Source organism: Taudactylus pleione, unplaced genomic scaffold (assembly GCF_031769625.1).
Source record: "Taudactylus pleione unplaced genomic scaffold, aTauple2 ptg000370l, whole genome shotgun sequence".
Classification (NCBI taxonomy): Eukaryota; Metazoa; Chordata; class Amphibia; order Anura; family Myobatrachidae; genus Taudactylus; species Taudactylus pleione.
Genome location: NW_028284771.1, coordinates 11650031 through 11673914, shown reverse-complemented (window position 1 = coordinate 11673914; position 23884 = coordinate 11650031). Strand labels below are relative to the sequence as shown.

The 23884-nt window shown below is 42.2% G+C and overlaps 1 protein-coding gene across 1 annotated transcript in view; it reads right to left on the bottom strand.

Annotated features, from left to right (window-relative positions):
* Positions 1-21542, bottom strand: part of MBLAC2 (metallo-beta-lactamase domain containing 2) — a 41234-nt gene extending 19692 nt beyond the window's left edge. The window contains exon 1 of the mRNA XM_088444643.1: positions 20999-21542. Coding sequence (XP_088300769.1) covers positions 20999-21449 — 451 coding nt within the window. The 5' untranslated portion in view covers positions 21450-21542. The remainder of the gene's footprint in view (positions 1-20998) is intronic.
* Positions 21543-23884: the final 2342 nt, after the last annotated feature.

Genomic DNA, 23884 nt, shown 5'->3' with positions numbered 1-23884 from the left:
CATCTCTGTAGTAACAAATCCCCCCATACAGTAACACATCCACCATCACCTCTGTAGTAAAACATCCCCCCATACCCATACAGTAACACATCCACCATCATCATCTCTATAGTAAAACATACACTCATCATCTCTGTAGCAAAACATACAGTCATCATCTCTGTTGTAACACATCTCCCCATCAGCAGTGAGGAGCTAATGGGTGGTCCCAGTTTCGCCTATATAAAGGAAGTTCCTTTTTTCCTGTAGTATGTTCTATGCATTTTACATGTTTTACAAGTTACGTTGTATTGTGGCACTTTGAAATGAGTACTATATACCTCTGCAGCCCTTGGACCAAAAAAAGGTTCTGCACCCCTGGGTTACGATGCCAAGACAGAATGCATGGCCCATGTCTTCTTAATGACAGCAGAGTTCCTGGAAGGAGCATCCGACCCATAGTGCTGGAGTCAGGAAGTGGGGTAAAACACATGAATAACACCAGGCAGAGAGAAAAATAAAACAACTGCCCTTTGGTAAATGTAAATTCCTCCACAGTTTTCTGTGAAGCGCTCACTACTGATCCTCTGTGCTGTGGGGAGAAACTGCTGACAGTGCATTAATGATGCATAAAGGAATACATAACACCTTTCTCAGTGCAGGGGAGATGCTATGGAAATCAGCTACGCTATTTGCTGGACATGTTAAAATTTAAAATCGGAGATTGGCAAAGCTGATAACAGCAGTCAGGTTACATTTCAGAGAATGTCTAGTCCTGGGTACTCAGGGCTTTCTGGCAACTGAAAGAGGACAAAGCTATGCTGTCCGTTTTACCCTATAGAGCTTCTCATCTTATCACTACAGGGAACTTTAATAACATTTGCTACATTTGATCTTAGCCAAACGTAGAGCTGGGTACACACCATATGATGGTGCGACTCAGCAATGGTGCAATGTGATGTAACGATACATGGCGCACGCCATACACACTGCATAGTCCACTGTACAATGGTGCAATGTATCGTCTCATGCTGCATGTAACTACGGCGCTACGTCATTGCATTGTCCCATCTACCATTTTTTTACACCCGCGGGCACTGTGGCCCACAGGTGGGGACGTCACTCAGTAGGTTGTTTGAGCCCCACTAAACCAGCCTACTGGGAACGTTACGCAAAGGAACAACATATGGTATGATGGATTGTATACAGTGTACCCAGCTTAAACGTCACCTGATAAGTAAGAGTCACCTGGCAAAGTAACACGTGCCGATATGGGTGATCATTCTGCAGGACTCTCACCAGAACAACATACAAATAAGTCTATAAGATGGCAGGAAGGTAAACCCTGTGAGTCATTGCCCCACCGTCTGACGTTTTAGAGCATCCATACAAAGATAGTACATAGAGAGGGAGAATTGTTGTAGTCAACCTATGAAGAGACAAAGAAACAGTTTCACTAGAACACTGGCAAGATATATAGAGACTTTCAGGTAATACTCCCTAGGAAAGACATAATTAGTTTGGAAAGATTAATTTGCTTCCTGCAGGATCCAATCCAATCGGATTTACACCTCCCTACAAATCTTCAAACGGGCTCTCAAGCCCCTCTACTTCATCAAAGCCTTCCAGCTCTCATCCTAACCTGCTGGTACATGCTCCTTCCTCTCTGTCTACCCGTTCTGTGCTACGCCTGTTTGTCTGCCCCGCCCCTTTAGAATGTAAGCTCTCATGAGCAGGGCCCTCTACCCTCTTGTGCTCCTCCTTACTTATTACTTTCATTTACTCCTCACTTGGGCACCTAATACCTGGTTGCTTACGCCTTGTTGCTTGTTTGAGAGTTATGATCGTTAATGTAGCAAATGTGAACTGTCCTTGTAAACTTTGTCCTAGTGCTGCACTGTATTGTACTGTAAGTCACTGGTTTTTTGTTTACTTATTTATCTATGTACTTTGTAAGGTGCTGCGGAACACTTGTGGTGCCATATAAATAATGGATAATAATAATAATAATAATAATAATAATAATAAGGACACATGCGCTGCAATACCTGACATAGTTGATCAAAAATGACCACCTATCAAATTATTACAGTTTATGCAAAGATAAGGCTTACCTCACCAGATGTAAGTTTGTGTAATGAAGGAAAGAACCATAATACAAAAGTGAGCGTTACGCCATTGCTACCTGCTAGATAAAAGTAGACCAGAGGCCCTGATTCAGAGCCGGACAACCTGACAAAGCGCTCGCTCTGAATCAGGGCCGTCCCTCAGAATTTTAGAGCGGCCTCCTGGCCACTCGCATAGCTGTGGGTGACCACTCACAGCTATAGCAAGCGGCCAAAAAGATGGTCGCGATGGTCAAGACCATCGCAACCATCAGGCTTGCGACGAGACCTCTGTGGTAGGGTCTCGTCTGCCGCAAACCCTGGAGTGCTTTTGGCTCTATCAGAGCCAAAAGCACTCCCACTGACATCACTAGTGATGTCAGTGGGGCCGGCCCCAGACGGTAGGCGTTCCCATGGGAACGCCTCCGTCTGGCCAGCCACGTCCCCGGCACGCCCACCAAAGGGGGCGTGCTGTCACTCACCATCGACAGCACGCCCCCTTTGTAGCAAGACCCATAGCGACGGCTTGCCTGTCGCTATCCGGGTCTCACACATGCGCACGACGGAGCCGGTTCCGTCGTGTGCATGCGCACTGGCCCAACATCGACCCGCTTGCAAGCGCTCAGCGCTCGTGAGCGGGTCTGAATCAGGCCCAGAGTTAATAAGCCTAAATAGAACCTCCTTTACATAGCTTCACTGCAAGTTCCTCTAAACCCCACCATAGCACTGCACACTCTTGGGCTCAGGCCAGTTTGTGTTGCATATCTTGAGTGATCTCGCTCTGTGCATACTCAGAAAGCTAAAACATACATTTACATTTATGCAGATCTGCAGCCATATAATTAATGAGCATTTTGCTACCAGCTATGTATTACAACCCTCTATTTAGAGGTCATATATAACTGCTTCAGAATTGCCAGTGTAAAGCTAGATAATACTTTGAACAATTTGGCCGATTCGAACGCATCGGAACAAGAAATCATTCAAATCGTCAAACGTGTACCCACTATGGGCTTGATCCATCACAGAAAGCAACTGCGATTACGCCCGCAGACGGCGATTGTTGCGTTCTGCGCATGCATCGTAATGCGCGTGCGCAAAGGTCTCACTGTGATCGCAGACACGATGCAGACCCATCGCAGAGTGAGTGACAGGAAGTGAGCGTTTGGGGGTGTTGACAGGGGGTGGTCGGCGAAATGCATGTGTGCCAGTGTGTTTGAACACCGTCACAGGGGCGTGCATAAATTAGCCACTGCGACGGCATACGTAGCTTGAGTTTTCACTGCGTGCGATGAGGTTAGCAATTTCTGAGTAAGGTCTGACCTTGTGCAACTGTGCGGGAGATTCCAATGGTACTCGATGTTACCAATGGTTTCGCTATTTTGCTAAGTATTACAGATGTGAGTAAAGGGAAGTGGGCGTCCTTATGTTTTGCTACGACGGCATAGCGATTGCAAATATTAGCATATTATCGCAGTGGACCTGCGTGTGTAATCGCAGCTGCGATCGCAATAGCGATCCGTAATGAATCAACCTTTATGCGCACTCCCGTGGCATCTTCAGATTTTCTCTACATGCAGGAGGATCTGTCAATCTCGTTAACAATTCCCCTCAGATCGTGCAGTGTGTACACTCTACCAAACCACCAGGCGATATGGTTACATTATATAGTTAACAATCTAACCCCCAAACGATGCAAGATATATCGTTTGGTCGTTTATTAGATTGCACAGTGTGTATGCACTAGATCCGGGAGTTCAAAGGAAATAGTTGACGACATCACATTGCTTGCAAGTCATCTAGTGTGTACCTAGTTTAAGGGACCCTTCTATAGACAGTGTTTTGTATGCAGGCCTGGAGAGTTGAACCTTATTTATAGATTTAATTAATTCTTCCCTTTGACGTATGAAAAACAGATGGTGCCACAATATTCTTACATGGCTGCAGCTGCATATAACATAGTTCCATTACATAGCACTTTGAAGTTAACACAACTAACAATTTCACTGTCATCTGTAGGCACACAATAAACTAAACTGTAATAAACTATATATGATATAAAAAAGGACCTTTTGAAATAAGCACTTTTGGAATAAAAATTGCTAAAACAATCCAGAATGTGACGAAGTTCAGTAATATAATTATGTTCATCTTGGGTACATTGGAGCTAAGATTCATTAACAAGATATCAGTCAAATATGTGAGAAATACCTTGATGCTCAATGTGTAAGCCATCTATTCATAGATAAGTTAGTATTTTGTCAATGAGGTATATAGCCTTTGCTGTAGGATTTAGTGATTCCCCTAAAACTGTACCTGAGTGGCAGAACAATTGTAATTGGTGGTGTGAATTGGAGGACCAATCAGAAGCTGCGTTCCCTGTGACTGGCGCTTCTGATTTGTCCTCCCACTCACACGCCCCTACACAGCCAGTGTTGGGTGGTGAGCCACAAAGCCTCTGATGAAGAAGAGGTTTGGGGTTCTGCACTCAGAGGCAGAAGACTGGGGGTGCGGAGCTACTTTGACTGGTGGTGTCCAGCCTGGTATTGCACTGAGTGGCACTCCGCAGCATTAACAGCATTTATTGGCGTGGCTCTCCCTTGTCCCGATATTTGGGGTTGGGAGGGGGAGGTGGTTCTATTGATAACAGCCTGTTGAAAGCAGCAGTGAGATTTCGGCAATGCAACCTTGAGATTTAAAGCAGCATTTTTTTTAAGAAGCAAAACCAGATTCGTTTTGCCTTTAAAAAGTATTGCTGCTTTAAATTTCAAGGCTACATCATCAGAATCTTGCCATTGTTCACAACTCACAGGCTATTACATTAGGGCAATAGTGTTCATGCATTTCATGATTCTGGTCTTAAATCACAACGTAAAAGTCAAAATGCAAGCTCCTACAAATGTCCTATTTCTCCAGAGATTTTGTGAATCCTCATAAAGCACTCTATTGCATTTTGTTTGAAACATGTAATGTGCTTTATGTGGATTCCCACAATTCTGGATTATAGCTAGACTTTAAGCAGTGATTTGACTACTGGTTTTATGTTTTTAAATGACAACACCATGTTAGATCTTATCTGTGTCAAAAAAACTTGTTTGAATAGCTTAGAAATTCTTAACCCCTTCAGAGTAATTGTATTTTACCTTCATTTTTAATTTCTAAAAAGTAACAAAGAAAAGTAAAAAATAAACAGAGAGCACTATGTTATCTCTCTTTTATTTGCTATTGTATGCATATGACACAAATTACAGTATATGAATCATTCTTCTCTAGGCATACTGTACTTTCCAACTGTATATATATCATGTCTTGGGGTTCCTGGAGGAGAGATACAGGTGACCAGTGCTGGGCGTGGGGCAAATCACACCATCATTGCTCAGTGATCGCACAGAGGAGATGGGGGCCATGAGAATAGCGTGATCATGCCCCGAGTCCTGCTCACTTCACGAGAAAGTGGGTGGAATGCAGGAGGGTGACCCACTCTTCCGGGAGCCTGATATTCTGTGTGTATGCCTCTTGGTGAGCACATAACACTTATCTATAAACTATATTGTTGATTAAGCTGGCCACACACATAGCGATATTTTACCCGATCTGGCCGATTCCGACACATTGGAAAGACAGATCGTGTAAAATATGGCCAAATTGAGAGTAAATCGTGAGTCCCCACTCACGATTCCGATGCGATGCGCGTCCCCGCTGGTCGCACATCGCATCGTCAGATCTGCCGTGCAGTAGGGCTGAAAGTTTGGATGCAGGAGAGATCGTATGAAGATTGGACACCAAATCGTGTGCAGATCGTGTGGAGATTGTGTGCAGAGCTGCCGGGGAGAGTTTAAAGGGAAATCGTACACATCGGCTCATCGTGTGCACATCGCTATGTTTGTGGCCAGCATGACCTACATGTAACGGTGTTACACTATTTGTGTTGTTTCCTATCCTTACATATGGGCAATGTACAATGTAGTTGATTCACTGAAGTTAATCTGCTTAATAGACTGAAGCCCAATTATTATGTCTGATTACAAAGTAACCTACTAGAAGAGACACACATACATTGGGGTAAATTTACTAAGATGGGAGTTCTATTTAAGAAGTGATGTTGCCCATAGCAACCAATCAGATTCTACTTCTCATTTATCTAGCACCTTCTATAAGATAATACAGGTTGAGTATCCCAAATATTCCGAAATACGGAATATTCCGAAATATGGAATATTTGTAGCATGACTGAGATAGTGAAAACCTTGATTTTTGATGGTTCAATGCACACAAACTTTGTTTAAGGCACAAAATTATTAAAAATAAAGTATAAAATTACCTATAGGCTGTGTGTATAAGGTGTATATGACACATAAATAAATTTCATGCATGTACACAAACTTTGTTTGAGCCACAAAATTATTGAAAATATTGTATAAAATTACCTTCAGGCTGTGTGTATAAGGTGTATATAAATCATAAATGCATTCTGTGTTTAGATTTGGGCCCTATACCTAAGACATTTTAATATGGTATGCAATTATTCAAAAATACGGAATATTCCGATATCCAAAATACCCCTGGTCCCAAGCATTTTGGATATGGGAGACTCAACCTGTACCTGGATTCTGATTGGTTGCTATGGGAAACATCACTTCTTAAATAGAACTCCCATCTTAGTAAATTTACCCCATACAATGTCACAATATTCAACATTCACAAAACGATATAAACTATATTTCTGTCTTTGCTTTTCGCACCATTTAACTACAACTGGGAGGCAACTAGGCACATCCATCACTGGGCTGATGTGCTCCTGATTATTGGACAATTGGTGAAACAAGTATTGTGCCTCTCCAGCCCTGATATCCCCGCATGTTTTGACAATTAATTAAACCACTATGGGGGAGGATGTACTAAGCTCTGAAAAGTGATAACCTGGAGAGTGATAAAACACCAGCCAATCAGCTCCCAACTGCAACACGACAGTTGGGAGCTGAGTGACTGGTGATTTATCACTCTCCAGTTTATCACTTTTCAGAGCTTAGTACATCTGGCCCTATATGAGGCTAAACTGATTTATACTTTAAGTCAGGGATGGGGAACCTCAGGCCGGGGGCTGTATAAGGCCCGCGGAATCATTTGGTCTGGCCCTCTGAGCTTTTTCCTGTTAGCCTCATCTGGCTAGAAGGCACCCTGCAGCCAAAATCTATGCAGCAGTGCCGCCTGGAGCTTTCTTAGGATGCTCCAGACAGTCACACCGCTGCCATTACAGATCCATTGCTGCAATCACCGGCAACTGTGGGCCCGCCCCGTGTGACAGCACACGGAGGGGGGCGTGGCCTGCACTGGGCTAGCAAATAATGTTTTATATATATATATCAAAATGGCCCTCGGCAGGAAAAAAGAGGTCCTTCATGTGATGTTTACACTTTTGTACAGTGCTCCTCAGAACATATGTCCCCCTCTCTGCACACCTATTCCCCACACACACCTCATACATGCCTACCCTCCCGGTTTTCGCGGGAGGCTTCCGATTTTTCGGGTAACCCCCCGCACCCCCGGAAGGGTAGGCATTTCTCCCGCATTCTGCCCACTTCCTAGTGAAGTGGGCAGAATGAGTAGAATAACCGCGGCGATCGCGGGTCTCCGTGAAGGGGGCGGGGCTTAAGATGTGATTCTGCATGAATCACAGCATTAGGCCCCGCCCCCTATGTAAATTTTACCCAATCGCGGCAGTTTTGCCACAAGGGGGCGGGGCTTAATGACGCAAATCGTTAGGCCCCGCCCCCATCGGCCCCTTGCTGCTTCTCATACCCGGGCTTCTCCCGGGAAGAGATTGTTGAAAGTAGGTAACTATAACGCACCTTGATGAAGCTGGTCGAATTATTGGTCATTCTTATTGATCCCGGAATATGCATAAGTATGAGGTACATAAATTTGCAGTGAATCATTTAGTCATAATAGTTTGCAATATAGGACAGAGATCTCTGTAAAGTGTGCTGCATAATATATTGCCACTATCAAAGATTCATTAATAATAGATATGTCAGCATTAAATCAACAATATCAGAATGATGTTCTAAGTGAATATGGCTGTCCTGACACTCCTGGGAAGACAAGACAGTCAGATTCTCCCAGAGCATCTAAAATGGTTTTCTTCCACTCTAAGCTAGGTGTGTTCAAGACTATTAATATAGACATTTACATAGAACAATAGAAAACATTATAGCTATGTAGTGATGGCTGGTTAAATGACTAATAGTGAGGTGAGAACTGATGAGAGTGATCAGTACTGAAAGTGACAGAACAAAATAAGACATCAGATGAGTATTTTTAATAACAATAACAATAAACTCCAATGTAAGACTCAATGGCACCAAGTAAAGCAGCCAAAAACTAATTACACATATGACCAAGTGGACAAGTCTATTTAACAAAATGGATATCAAATATGCTTTAATACAATACAGAAAAATACAGAACTATTATGACTAAGCATTGCTATGTAAGAGGTAAGTTATGACTACCTTGTCCCTACGTCATACTAAAGCCAGAGGCCTATATTCCACGTACTGTGTTGTGCTTGATCTAAAACGTAAAACATTTTAGACATACTCCTCACCCAATCATTACTACTCACGGCAAACCTAATACTCCAAGTATTCTACAATAAACAGTAAGAATACCTCTGAAATATGCAGCGACCCTTCCCACAAGTTCACTTTGTGTCTTGTTGGGGTCATACTCGCAGAGACCTTACATGGACAAGGTCTGGATTGTAATGCCACTGGTACTATAATCCATCACTTATGGGAAATGCTACAACTTTGGAGAATCACAGGAAGCAGCAAACAATGCTATATATGTGAGAATGTCCTTAAAAGGGAAATTAGATCAACAAATCATAAATGAGCAAATATAATATTTACATAATTGGGAAAAAAAGCATGCACTTAAAAGTCATATGATAAATAAAATAAGACACTGTTTTTGCTTTTTAAAATATGACATATTAAATGGACATGTTGTTACACTTACATTGTGACAGGATAAGAAAATGGTTGCATCAAATCTGTAGACTAAATACTGTCAGTGATAACTAGATTATCTGAGATAAAGCAATGTGGTCTTCTATGTAAGTGATAGTGCAGTCATATGACCAAGTAATACCTACGAGGCTGAAGTTAGCTTCTTATTCATGTATTGCTCCTCATGCTCCAGCTTCTTATTCACTACTTATTCATGCTCCAGCTTCTTATTCACTACTTATTCACGCCCCAGCTTCTTATTCACTACTTATTCATGCCCCAGCTTCTTATTCACTACTTATTAATGCTCCAGCTTCTTATTCACTACTTATTCAAGCTCCAGCTTCTTATTCACTACTTATTCATGCACCAGCTTCTTATTCACTACTTATTCACGCCGCATCTTCTTATTCACTACTTATTCATGCCCCAGCTTCTTATTCACTACTTATTAATGCTCCAGCCTCTTATTCACTACTTATTCAAGCTCCAGCTTCTTATTCATGCCCCAGCTTCTTATTCACTACTTATTCAAGCTCCAGCTTCTTATTCACTACTGATTCAAGCTCCAGCTTCTTATTCACTACTGATTCATGCTCCAGCATCTTATTCACTAGTTATTTATGCTGCAGCTTCTTATTCATGCTCCAGCTTCTTATTCACTAATTATTCACGCTCAATCTTCTTATTCACTACTTATACATGCTCCAGCTTCTTATTCACTACTTATACATGCTCATGCTTAATATCCATGCTCCCTCTTCTTATTCACTATTCATGCTCCAGCTTCTTATTCACTACTTATTCATGCTCCAGCATCTTATTCATGCTCCAGCTTCCTATTCACTACTTATACATGCTCCAGCTTCTTATTCACTACTTATACATGCTCATGCTTATTATCCATGCTCCATCTTCTTATTCACTATTCATGCTCCAGCTTCCTATTCACTACTTATTCATGCTCCAGCTTCCTATTCACTACTTATACATGCTCCAGCTTCCTATTCACTATTCATGCTCCAGCTTCCTATTCACTACTTATTCATGCTCCAGCTTCCTATTCACTACTTATACATGCTCCAGCTTCTTATTCACTACTTATACATGCTCCAGCTTCTTATTCACTACTTATACATGCTCATGCTTATTATCCATGCTCCATCTTCTTATTCACTATTCATGCTCCAGCTTCTTATTCACTACTTATTCATGCTCCAGCATCTTATTCATGCTCCAGCTTCCTATTCACTACTTATGCATGCTCCAGCTTCTTATTCACTACTTATTCACTACTTATTCATGCTCCAGCTTATTATCCGTGCTCCAGCTTCTTATTCACTGCTTATACATGCTCCAGCTTCTTATTCATGCTCCAGCTTCCTATTCACTACTTATTCAAGCTCCAGCTTCTTATTCATGCCCCAGCTTCTTATTCACTACTTATTCAAGCTCCAGCTTCTTATTCACTACTTATGCATGCTCCAGCTTCCTATTCACTACTTATTCATGCTCCAGCTTCTTATTCACTACTTATACATGCTCCAGCTTCTTATTCACTACTTATACATGCTCCAGCTTCTTACTCACTACTTATACATGCTCATGCTTATTATCCATGCTCCAGCTTCTTATTCACTACTTATTCATGCTCCAGCATCTTATTCACTACTTATACATGCTCCAGCTTCTTATTCACTACTTATACATGCTCCAGCATCTTATTTACTAGTTATTTATGCTGCAGCTTCTTATTCAGGCTCCAGCTTCTTATTCACTAATTATTCACGCTCCAGCTTCCTATTCACTACTTATTCATGCTCCAGCTTCCTATTCACTACTTATTCATGCTCCAGCTTCCTATTCACTACTTATTCATGCTCCAGCTTCTTATTCACTACTTATACATGCTCCAGCTTCTTATTCACTACTTATACATGCTCTAGCTTCTTATTCACTACTTATACATGCTCATGCTTATTATCCATGCTCCATCTTCTTATTCACTATTCATGCTCCAGCTTCTTATTCACTACTTATTCATGCTCCAGCATCTTATTCATGCTCCAGCTTCCTATTCACTACTTATGCATGCTCCAGCTTCCTATTCACTACTTATTCATGCTCCAGCTTCTTATTCACTACTTATACATGCTCCAGCTTCTTATTCACTACTTATACATGCTCCAGCTTCTTACTCACTACTTATACATGCTCATGCTTATTATCCATGCTCCAGCTTCTTATTCACTACTTATTCATGCTCCAGCATCTTATTCACTACTTATACATGCTCCAGCTTCTTATTCACTACTTATACATGCTCCAGCATCTTATTCACTACTTATACATGCTCCAGCTTCTTATTCACTACTTATTCATGCTCCAGCTTCCTATTCACTACTTATTCATGCTCCAGCTTCTTATTCACTACTTATTCATGCTCCAGCTTCTTATTCACTACTTATTCATGCTCCAGCTTCTTATTCACTACTTATTCAAGCTCCAGCTTCTTATTCACTACTTATTCATGCTCCAGCTTATTATTCACTACTTATACATGCTCCAGCTTCTTATTCACTAGTTATTTATGCTGCAGCTTCTTATTCATGCTCCAGCTTCTTATTCACTAATTATTCACGCTCAATCTTCTTATTCACTACTTATACATGCTCCAGCTTCTTATTCACTACTTATACATGCTCATGCTTATTATCCATGCTCCATCTTCTTATTCACTATTCATGCTCCAGCTTCTTATTCACTACTTATTCATGCTCCAGCTTCCTATTCACTACTTATACATGCTCCAGCTTCTTATTCACTACTTATACATGCTCATGCTTATTATCCATGCTCCATCTTCTTATTCACTATTCATGCTCCAGCTTCTTATTCACTACTTATTCATGCTCCAGCATCTTATTCATGCTCCAGCTTCCTATTCACTACTTATGCATGCTCCAGCTTCTTATTCAGCACTTATTCATGCTCCAGCTTCTTATTCATTACTTATTCATGCTCCAGCTTCTTATTCACTACTTATTCATGCTCCAGCTTATTATCCGTGCTCCAGCTTCTTATTCACTGCTTATACATGCTCCAGCTTCTTATTCATGCTTCAGCTTCCTATTCACTACTTATTCAAGCTCCAGCTTCTTATTCATGCCCCAGCTTCTTATTCACTACTTATTCAAGCTCCAGCTTCTTATTCACTACTGATTCATGCTCCAGCATCTTATTCACTAGTTATTTATGCTGCAGCTTCTTATTCATGCTCCAGCTTCTTATTCACTAATTATTCACGCTCAATCTTCTTATTCACTACTTATACATGCTCCAGCTTCTTATTCACTACTTATACATGCTCCAGCTTCCTATTCACTAATTATTCACGCTCAATCTTCTTATTCACTACTTATACATGCTCCAGCTTCTTATTCACTACTTATACATGCTCATGCTTATTATCCATGCTCCAACTTCTTATTCTCTATTCATGCTCCAGCTTCTTATTCACTACTTATTCATGCTCCAGCATCTTATTCATGCTCCAGCTTCCTATTCACTACTTATGCATGCTCCAGCTTCCTATTCACTACTTATTCATGCTCCAGCTTCTTATTCACTACTTATACATGCTCATGCTTATTATCCATGCTCCATCTTCTTATTCACTATTCATGCTCCAGCTTCTTATTCACTACTTATTCATGCTCCAGCATCTTATTCATGCTCCAGCTTCCTATTCACTACTTATGCATGCTCCAGCTTCCTATTCACTACTTATTCATGCTCCAGCTTCTTATTCACTACTTATACATGCTCATGCTTATTATCCATGCTCCATCTTCTTATTCACTATTCATGCTCCAGCCTCTTATTCACTACTTATTCATGCTCCAGCATCTTATTCATGCTCCAGCTTCTTATTCAGTACTTATTCATGCTCCAGCTTCCTATTCATTACTTATTCATGCTCCAGCTTCTTATTCACTACTTATACATGCTCCAGCTTCTTATTCACTACTTATTCATGCTCCAGCTTCTTATTCACTACTTATACATGCTCCAGCTTCATATTCACTACTTATTCATGCTCCAGCTTCTTATTCACTACTTATTCATGCTCCAGCTTCTTATTCACTACTTATTCAAGCTCCAGCTTCTTATTCACTACTTATTCAAGCTCCAGCTTCTTATTCACTGCTTATTCATGCTGCAGCTTATTAATCACTACTTATTCATGCACCAGTGTATTATCCATGCTCCAGCTTCTTATTCACTACATATCCATGCTCTAGCCTTATCCATGCTCCAGCTTCTAATTCACTTCCTATTCATGCTCTAGCTTCTTACTCAGAACACACACACAGACAAAAAATAGGCGCTGGACTATAACCACCTCAGTGGACCAGGATAAATGTAGGGAGTGTGTAGAGGACCAGGGGATTAATTAGTATAAAGCAGCCGTCATAGAGGTGGAGGAATCTGGACCCTCCCAACAATTACCAAGAAATCGAAAGCACAGATAGACAGGCGCTAAAGATACTAATATTTAATAAGAAGACCACAGTAAATAGTAAATTAGACACTCAAAAAATTAATAAAAATACATATAGGATAGGAAATGCTAAAATGACATAATAATGGGATAATGAAAATAAAAATAAAAAATAAAGAATAAAAATATATATATAAATAAATTAGAGAATTGCTTCAACTAAGACAATAAAAAATGAATAGGAAAATAAAAGCAATACTTGTTGTAATTGCATACAATCTGCACCAAGCAGAGAATAATAAACCTGCAAGATAAATTGTAAATATGTAGCAACAATGGCAGTGTACAGTGGCTTGCATATAAACAATCACAAATAACATTAAAGGTGTTGATGTTTACATAGCTCTTAGATGGTCCGTGTAGACATATATATATTAATGTCTCTCACACATCTGAGACTGTAGGAGAATGTTAATTAGTACACCATAATAAAGGTATTCCAGCCTATGGGGCACAACGGATTTTTAGGGGGACTGTTGATGTCCAGTGATATTCTGAAAAAAAGTTAGAATATAGATTGAGCCCTTAGGAGCTGGGCTTATAGATTGTTCATCTAGGAGCATTGGCTGTTTCTAACATTTGAAGCCACTCCTAATACGTGTAGACCGCACAGCTGCAGACAGCTCTGTTCAATATATCAGAGAATAAAAATGTAAAAATTTTTTTTAGAATAGTGCACATTCAAGCATGCATGCTTTATAGGATCTGTCACTCACGATCCAGTTGTGACCATAAGTCATACCGTACTCCCCACTTACCTTTCACATGCAGTGGCCTCACAGTAATCCACGGAGGAGAGGGATCGGCTCCGGTGCAATCACCCGTCGGTGTGCAGCGTTATTGTTCTTCCTCCGTGTAAAGTGGTCAGTGTAGAGTGGTCAGTGACTCACTTGCCCGGCTTGCGGTCTCACGTCCCGTCCTTCTCTCTACGCGTTTCTCCGCCTTAGAAAAATCGGCGGCTTCTTCAGGAGACAGAGTTCTTACTCAGAACAAGTTATAGTAAAACAAATCAAGTTAGATCACTAAATTAACATTGTACAGATGTGTCCTCATACACTAAATTTCCTCTCTCAGCACGCCAGGTCCCGTGTAACTTTGCTAGCGCCGGGCGTCTCATTCGTATCTTTTTCATCCGAAAATGCATCTTAGCCGCAATCTGATGTGACTAGGGCGCACCACGAGACTGTGCTGATTTATTTCACGTGCAACACACATCTGTGTGCGAATGAGCCAGACTTTGTATACGATATGCAATGATGCAGCGGCCGTGTCTTTCTTTTCATGCCAAGTACCGCTGTGTATCGTATAGAGTCTCAGTTGAAAACAGATATACAAGTGTCACAATATTAAATGATTCCGCATTGCAACTAAGAGGCAAAAAGACGCCCCGGCACTAGCATAGCGGTACAGGGCCTGGCAGTTCACTCGTGCCAGGGGTCTCGCCCCACATGACGTATTGCGGCTAGATGTATGGGGACACATCTGTAGAAATATAAATTAGTGCCCGTTACACAAATTTCAATTGTAATTTGCCTGGCCTAACAGGTTTTGGGCATGAAATAGGGCAGTAGAGCGGGTACAAGTATTACATTTTTTGATTTACCGAATTTGCTGTAGTTGTGCAAGGTTTATAACAGTCCTGGTCAACAAATTTGACACTTGGAACCCACAGAAAGTGGTCACTTACATGTAACTTGCAAATTGCGTGGTCTACTTTTGTTAATTATATTTAATCATACCAATAAACATGTTGTTTTGTTACAGAAAAGAGTGATTTTAGCTTCTTAAAATTACATAAATCTAACGACTTTTCTACAGCCTCTACCATGCTTATTATCCTGATTTTATTGGGAGATTATTTGGGGAATATTGTTATTTTTTCCTGTGGATTAGAAGAGATTAACAATGGATTACAAATGCACTTCGGCTTCCAAATTATTTCCAAGGCTGATTAGTTCAGGGTTGAGCAAAAGAAGGATATATATCAGATTTTCTATTTTAATTAAAGAGTTCATGACAAGTCATGTGGTGTCATTATATAAAAACAGTATTTTTAGAAATGTGGGGTTTGAGTTGTATTAATTTAAATTCTATTTTGAGCGTAGGTCTGTTTGCTATTTAGTGGGCGGGGGTCTTCGGGTGGATCCATTGTTCTCTAGAGATGCACTAGCCTGCTTTGAGCAGCCTTGAGCCTCTTTTTAGCTGGATTAGGATGAGCCACACACTTGTATTTCACATATTGTAGTTGAAAACCGGCATCTTTTTTTAACTTTGGGGCAGGTTACTACATCAGCAGCGGGACTGCACCCTCTCGTTCCCCTTGATTTTCTGGTACCAGTCCTGGCTACTCTGCACTTTTGAAAACTCGTTACATAGAGGTTATAGTCGGTAGTGGTAAGCGTCGCACAAAGTGATGTAGAGGGGGAGTGCCATGCTTTGCCTAAAGTGCGTGGCTAGCTTCACCCATGGGCTACCCCTGCAGCACTGCTACCCTCTCACTAACCACTGCTGCCCCACAGCACTGCCGCCTCTACCACTTTTACCCTATCACTAACCCCTTACTGCTCTCAGCACAGCTACGCCCCAAATGTCACCTGTACCAGAGTCACCCCTTTCACTACCCACTGCTACCTCTATCACTGTCACCCCCACTACATCACCAAGCACTGTTACCCCTCAGCACTGCCACCCTCATTACCCACTGCTACCCCTCTAGCAGTGCCATCTCTAACACAGTCATCCCCTGATATCCCACCACACCCAATACTGTCACTGCCTGGCTCCCCACTGCTCACTGCCAGATCCTGACACCACTCTACTGCTCCCAACAATGCTACCTCCAGCTATCCCACTGCTACCCTCAACACTGTAACTTCTAACACTGCTGTCTCCTGATATCCCATTTCCTCTACAATTACTACCTCATGATATCCCACTGTTATCTCCATCACTGCTATCCACTAGTATTTTACTGATACTCTATGATACCCCAGTCCTAGTCCCTAATACTCCTCTACTAGTCACTGATCCATATAATTCCTGCTTCCATCCCAGCTGCTCCCTCAAACCCCACTAATACTCCACTGCTACCTACTTTAATACTCTACTGCCACTTCCATCACTGTTATCCCTAATATACAACTATATCCTGCATAGCTATATTACTGCTACCATAATCTCAGGTACCCATCACCTTGTATTCCTAACAACCTACTACCTATATTTATAGCTGATATGGATAATAACCTCTTTTGCCTCAGTATAACATCCACCCCTAACAACTAACCCTAAAACTTCCATCTATACGCATATCACCCTAGAACTTCCATCTATACGCATATCATCCCAGGTTTCTTTACAGGCCCAGTCAGCAAACCTCCGAATTATTAATTAACCAGTAGTCCAGGGTCAGGTCTTTATGGCCTTCAAGCTGATGCACCTGGTTTCACCCGGGTGGACCTTAGATATTTACTGTTTGCATTTCCATCTCACCACTCCAATAACATTAATCCTTCACCTCTATAGTAATGTATCACTGCTATAGCAAGACATTACCCTCCCTCACCTGTGTACTAACACATTCTACTCACTCACCTCTGTAGTAACACCGTTCCCTCCCTCGCCCATGTTTTAACACATTCGCCATTCCTCTATCTCACCTGTGTAGAAATACAATCCCTCCCTCACACCTGTAGTTAATACATTAGCTTCACTCACGCCTGTAGCAACTTATTCCCCTCCCTCACCTCTGAAGTAACATATTACCCTCCCTCACTTCAGTAGTAACACATTACCCCAGCTGTTGTAACACATTCCACTCCCTTGCCCGTGTTGTAACACATTCCCTTCCTTCACCCCATAGTAACACGTTTGACATTCCCCTCCCTCACCTGTATAGTAACACATTTTCACCTCTGTAGTAACATATTTCCTTCCCTCACTATTCAAATAGGGGAGGAGCCACACCAACTGCCAGAGATGTTTGGCAGCACTTGGGATGACAGTTGGTGTTTGAATATTAACTGTGCTGCAGCCACTATGCGACAGTCAGGCCAGACGGGCATTTTAGCCGTTTTCACCCCCTTAGGAATCTAATTTTGAAAAATCCCTGCTTAGTGGGAACCTACGTCATGGAAGAAATATATTCCCCGATTTTCATGTTTCTAGGTACAGGGGGTTGGGCTGGGTGTTGATGAGTCACTCAGTCAGTCAGGGAGCCAGGACATCTGATTTACTTCACCTCGATCTCTCAGATTTCGGACCTGGCTCTGCTGGGCAGACGAGGTGGCCACCCATACCCACATCCCTTGCTGTGGTCGGCCTATTAAGTATCCCAACATCACGTGTCGTGACATCAGGGTGATGTCCTCTTGTCCAGGCCCCATCCCCTCACACCTGGACTTGCGCATGCGCAGTCCGGCTTCACCATGGAGCACGGGAATCCGGAGGTTTTGATTTACAATCTGGAGCAGCGGGAGACTTCACAGTGAACTGGGAGTCTCCTGCAGGATGCGGGAGAGTAGGCTATTATGGGTCAGTTTAGTTATTGCATACAGATTGCATACCTATTTATTCAAACCTACTACTTATACACTTACTTATTCCAAATACCTGTGCCCGCTTTACCGCTCTATTTCAATTCCAAAACCTTGTTGGGCAAGGCAAATTGAAAGGACAAATGGAAGTGATCACTTTCTGTGGGTTCCAAGTTTCAAATTTGTTGAAACGAGGCTATTTAACCCTTGCACAACTACAGCTAATTATTTAAATCAATAAAATGAGTATCTGTGTCTACTTTATCACCGGATCATTCCGTGTCAAATCAACACACTTAGTTTAACTCACCAGCATAGATTTTGTTGAAATTTGGTATATGGAGAGTATATATGTAGTCTAAAAAAAATACAAAATTTTATTTAAATATTTCATGCCATTTCAAAAATATGGCTATGTAAAGTTTTCAAAAATCTGTCAAAACGCACAACCAGCATATTTTCAAATCGCCATAGCAGCTCTCCTAATTAAGCTAGAGGGGTGGGAGTAGTGTCATTTTACTGTGTTTTTTTTCCCTCACAATAGGCTTTGTGAGAAAAAAAAATTCCAAATTCAAACTGACATTTTTGATTATGATTACCTTAAAAAGTGAATCGACAAAAAAGTTCAAAAACATTCTGGAAAAAAAATATATACTAATGTTAAATGTTTGTCAAAAAACTGAAGTGGGAGGATAATCGGGTCATAGTTGGATGAAAGAAGAACACTTTTAATTTGTCTTCAAAAATTTCAATTTGAATTTGGAGCTGGTGAGGTGAAATTTTAACAAACAGTGTGTTGATTTGACACGCAAAGGCCCCACCCTATTTCATGTCCAAAATTTTAAGTGAGACAAAATACAAAATTTGTGTAAGGGACACAAGTTTTTGTTTGTCCATTGTTAACTTAGTGATCTAACTTGATTTAATTGTTTTAATATAACAACATGTTGTGAATAAGAAGCTGGCTAAATAAGAAGCTAACTTCAACCTTGTGTAATAACCTCATGTGTTTTAAATTTAAGAAAACATCTTACTAACTCCTATTGTTTAATTACATTTAAGCACGAAAAGGTCAATTTAATGAAGGTCAAATATGCCAAATCCAGCTGGCTGAGAAAGATGATTCCTGTGTAGATGTAGATGTGCCAGTGTAGATACAAACAGTGTTGTTATAGATACTGCCGGTGTAGATATAGATAGTACTGGTGGTGTAGCTATAGATAGTGCCGGTGTAGATATAGACAGTTCCGGTGTAGATATAGACAGTTCCGGTGTAGATATAGATAGCGCCGGTGTAGATATAGATAATGCCGATGTAGATATAGACAGCACCGGTGTAGATATAGATAGCACCGCTGTAGGTATAGATAGCACCGCTGTAGGTATAGATAGCGCCGCTGTAGGTATAGATAATGCCGGTACAGATATACATAGTGCCTGTGTAGATATTATTGTATAGATAATGATCATGTTGTTGTAGATATGGACAATGAGTATGTAGATATAGATAGTGCCTGTATATAATTAAAGGTAATGCCCATATATAGACATACTGTAGGAAATGCCTGCATATAGATAGTGCCTGTATGTTATGTAAAGTTAATGTCTGTATATGGATATAGACAGTCCCTGTATAGTTTAAGTAATAGATATAGTGACTGTATAATTATAGTCACTGTATATAGTTATAGTAACTGGGTCTATTTACTAAGCCTTGGATGGAGATAAAGTGAATGGAGATAAAGTCCAGCCAATCAGCTCCTAACTGCCATGTCACTATTGTGTTTGAAAAATGACAGTTAGGAGCTGGTTGGTTGATACTTTATCTCCGTCCAATTTATCTCCATCCAAGGCTTAGTAAATATACCCCACATGATTGGATGGATGGATGGATGGATGGATGGATGGAAGGAAGGAAGGAAGGAAGGAAGGAAGGAAGGAAGGAAGGAAGGAAGGAAGGATAGATACTTGCCTACTTTTGAAAAAACATTTCAGGAAGATTGTGAAAGTAACACGATGAACGCGCTGTAAAGTGGGTGTGTATTGCTACATCTGAGAGGCGTGTCATAAAATTGACTTACATCCAAATGTAAATGAGCCCCAGAGCTGTTAGTAAGATCTACTTGTTGATGAAAACAAACTGATACTTTACAGAAAATACATGTAGCCATAGAGATCATTGTGCCTTATACCCAATGCAGGGAAAATATACTAAAGATCACATTCGAATGTATATATATCTGTTATTGTTTTTTAAAAGCTACATAATGGGGGTAAGGTGCAATCAGGGAGATTGCTAGACTCTTCATGGAGTCAGGGAGATTGCTGCTATTTCAGGGAGTCTCCTTGACAATCATGGAGAGTGGACAAGTATGTATATAGTGTTGTGCCAGTATATAGATAGTGCCTGTATATGATTATTAGGTACTTGTGTGCGTTACAGACTAATTGCAGAGAGAACCCAAGTTTCCTACACTCATTATTATTTATTATCCATCATGGTAATGTCTAAATCCCCTTCATGGAGAGGACCCTGACGTTATCATCCAGTTTCCAGTGTCATTCCCTACCATACAAGTGGGTATAGAGGGGGAATATAACCTTCGAGCCTGAAGCGTGGCGAGCACAGTGAACCCGCGAGGTGCCAACTTTCTTCTTTAGGTGGGGCCAACTTTCGGTACTTGTGTATGTAAAGTACACAAGTGCCATTTAAAACATTCACTGGGTTCTCTCTGCAAAGAGTCCATAAAGTACACAAGTACCGATTATTATTATTATTATTATTATTATTATTATTATTACCATCTTCCAAGATGTGTGTGGGCTGCACCGCCTGCACCTTGAACTGACTTGCACTCCAGCCGGGGCTCGGCGTCTTCACCACCTCGCTGTCAGACAGCCAGGTCACCGTCTCGAAGTTATCCCCCCGGAGCAGCGCCTCCGCCTCCTCCCGGTGCACCGCCACCTGCTGGAACTGGTGCAGGCCACCGGCGTGGTCAAAGTGTACGTGTGTGGCCACAGCCATGAGCGGCCGGCGGCCGGATCCCCCGTCCTTGCCGTCAGGGAGTAGTCCGGAGGCGCAGAGATAGTCCGGTAGGCTGCGCAGCCCGAGCCCCGTGTCTATCACCAGGTCCTGGTGGGAGCCGCGCACCAGCCAGATGTTCGCCCTGTTCCCCGACTCGTAGAAGCGCTCCTGTATCCAGAAGACGCCGTCCCCCAGGGCCTTGTGTGCGTACCACTCCAGCGCTGCCATGGCGGCGGGACCCTTTCCCCCTCCTTGACCGGACACACGGCGCCTGTTGCAGCGGCTCTGACACTACTCAGCACCTCGGGCAGCGCCCACAGAGCTGTCACCCAAGTGCGGTCTCACACGCGTCTCCACCAATAGGTGAGGAGGACTGGGCTACGTCACAGCCCAGAGAGCCAATGAACAGTAAGTACCAGGGAGACCTGCTTACTCATGACCAATCAGACGCCTCTTCCTTATTTATAACAGAGTGGGAACACGAGTGTTGAGCCTGTGACTTGTATGTATGTACATGGCATTCTCTCTATCATCAGTGATACTAGTGGGATCCTTCCCAGCATTTCTTCTGCTTATCTCTTTAATTGGTGTAGTAATTAAATAGACAGATCTATGTCATCATTTTTAACAGCATAAATTAAAAATCATTGCTTTCTTATCATTTGCACTTTCTATGACCACAGAGGATGTGTGCGTAATTAGTAACAATCTAAACTTAATGGCAAATTTTACAGATGCGAGCAGTTAGCGAAAAGTGCTGTCTGTACAGAACACCCGAGGCTAGTGCACTATAACTGCCATCATGATAGCTTTACTGAAATCTATTATAAGGTTAAGGGGTCTATTCAGCATTATATATAAATGTTAAATATAAAAGCACATAACTATACATGTATACAGGCTAGTATATAGCCTGTATACACATATCAATCAGTTTCGGGAGGCTGAAGCTGTACTTACCCCTCTGCGGTCACTGGGAAGCCAGGACGGAGACTGTTCCCGAGCGCATGACTGAGCATGCGCAGAGGAACAAACAGAAGGTATTTTTTTTCGGAATCCCGAAAACAATCCCTTCTATGACATCGCAGGAACAGTGTGTTACCGCAACCGCTGTCCCTGCTGAAAATGTTGCTGAATAGCTATCATATTTTATCATAATTTATCAAATCTCGTGACGACGTTGCCCGATAATAATCTGGGCAACATCGTCACTGTTGCTGAATAGACCCCTAAGTTTTAATCCAAATGTTCTACCTTAATAAATAATAAATAATATCTTATTAAGACGCGTGGAAAAAAAAGAATGTAAATATGCAGAAGTAGAGGAAATGTAGTGTAAACTTGGTTTACTGTACATCAGTGGTTCCCATCCCAAACTCTGAGGTTTATGGGCCTGATTCAGAGCCGCTCGTAACGGCCGCTCGTTCGCTGTGAGCGATGTTCGCACAACTGCGCATGTGTATGGGTCGTAATGCGCATGCGCAAACCAGTCATTGCGGTTGGAAATCGTGCGCTCGTAAAACAGCGAGGGGCTGCTAATTTGATTGACAAAATGTACCGTTTGTGGGTGGGGGAAGCAATCGGGAAGCCGACTGCCGGGACGCCGGGAGACCGGTGCCCGGCATCACAATCGTAGTGATGCCGGGCGCCGCAAGCAGACAGCCGCGGGGGGCGGGAGGGTTAGGTTTAGGGCTCCCGGGGGGGACTTAGGGTTAGGCACCCCCCTCGGGAGGGTTAGGGTTAGGCTAGGGGGAGGGAGGGTTAGGGTTAGGCACCCCCGGGGGGGACTTAGGGTTAGGCACCCCCGGGGGGGACTTAGGGTTAGGCACCCCCCCGGGGGACTTAGGTTTAGGCAGCGGGGAAGGGGGTGGTTAGGTTTAGGCACTTAGAGGGGGGATTAGGGTTAGGCACTTGGGGGGGAAGTTAGGGTTAGGCACCCCTAAGGAGGGTTAGGTTAGTGGATACTTACCTATCCACGATCGGGATTTCCAGCGCTGTCGGGCTTCCGCTGCGTCGCACTCTGCTCCTGTAGGACTGCCACTGACGGGAATATAGTAATAACTAATAAATACCGGAGATGACGTGTGATGCGAACGGCAAAGGGGCATCTTTACAAAATCGCGAGCGCATTTTTCGTACGCTCGCTCAGACATAGAGGCGTCAACACACCGCAAAGAGCGAACTCAATTTAAATATCCGGCCCCTTTTTTAGAACGAGCGTCCGCTAATAGCGTCCAGCTCTGAATCAGGCCCTATGTACTATATATTATACTATATAGGACTTACACTGTACAACACATCTATGGGGATATGTACTAGGGGGATAAAGTACCAACCAATCAGCTGCTGTCATGTTTGGTCCTTTACCTCCGTCTACTTTATTTCTCTCCAAGGTTTAGTACATGGACCCCTGTGTCCTCATGGCATCCAAACAGTCCAGGCTTTAAGGATATCCATGCATGTGCACAGATTACATAATGAGTACCTTATTTTGATTAAACTATTTGATCCCACACTCTCAGTCAATTAGTGCTTCCCCATTTATTTCTATAGAGTGGCCTGATCACACTGCGGCGCGTCTCAAGTCTGTGTCATGTCGGTTTGTTATTTTTCAAAGATCCCTGGATGCTACATGGAGAAGAAGCATTTTGCCGCAAAGTGGG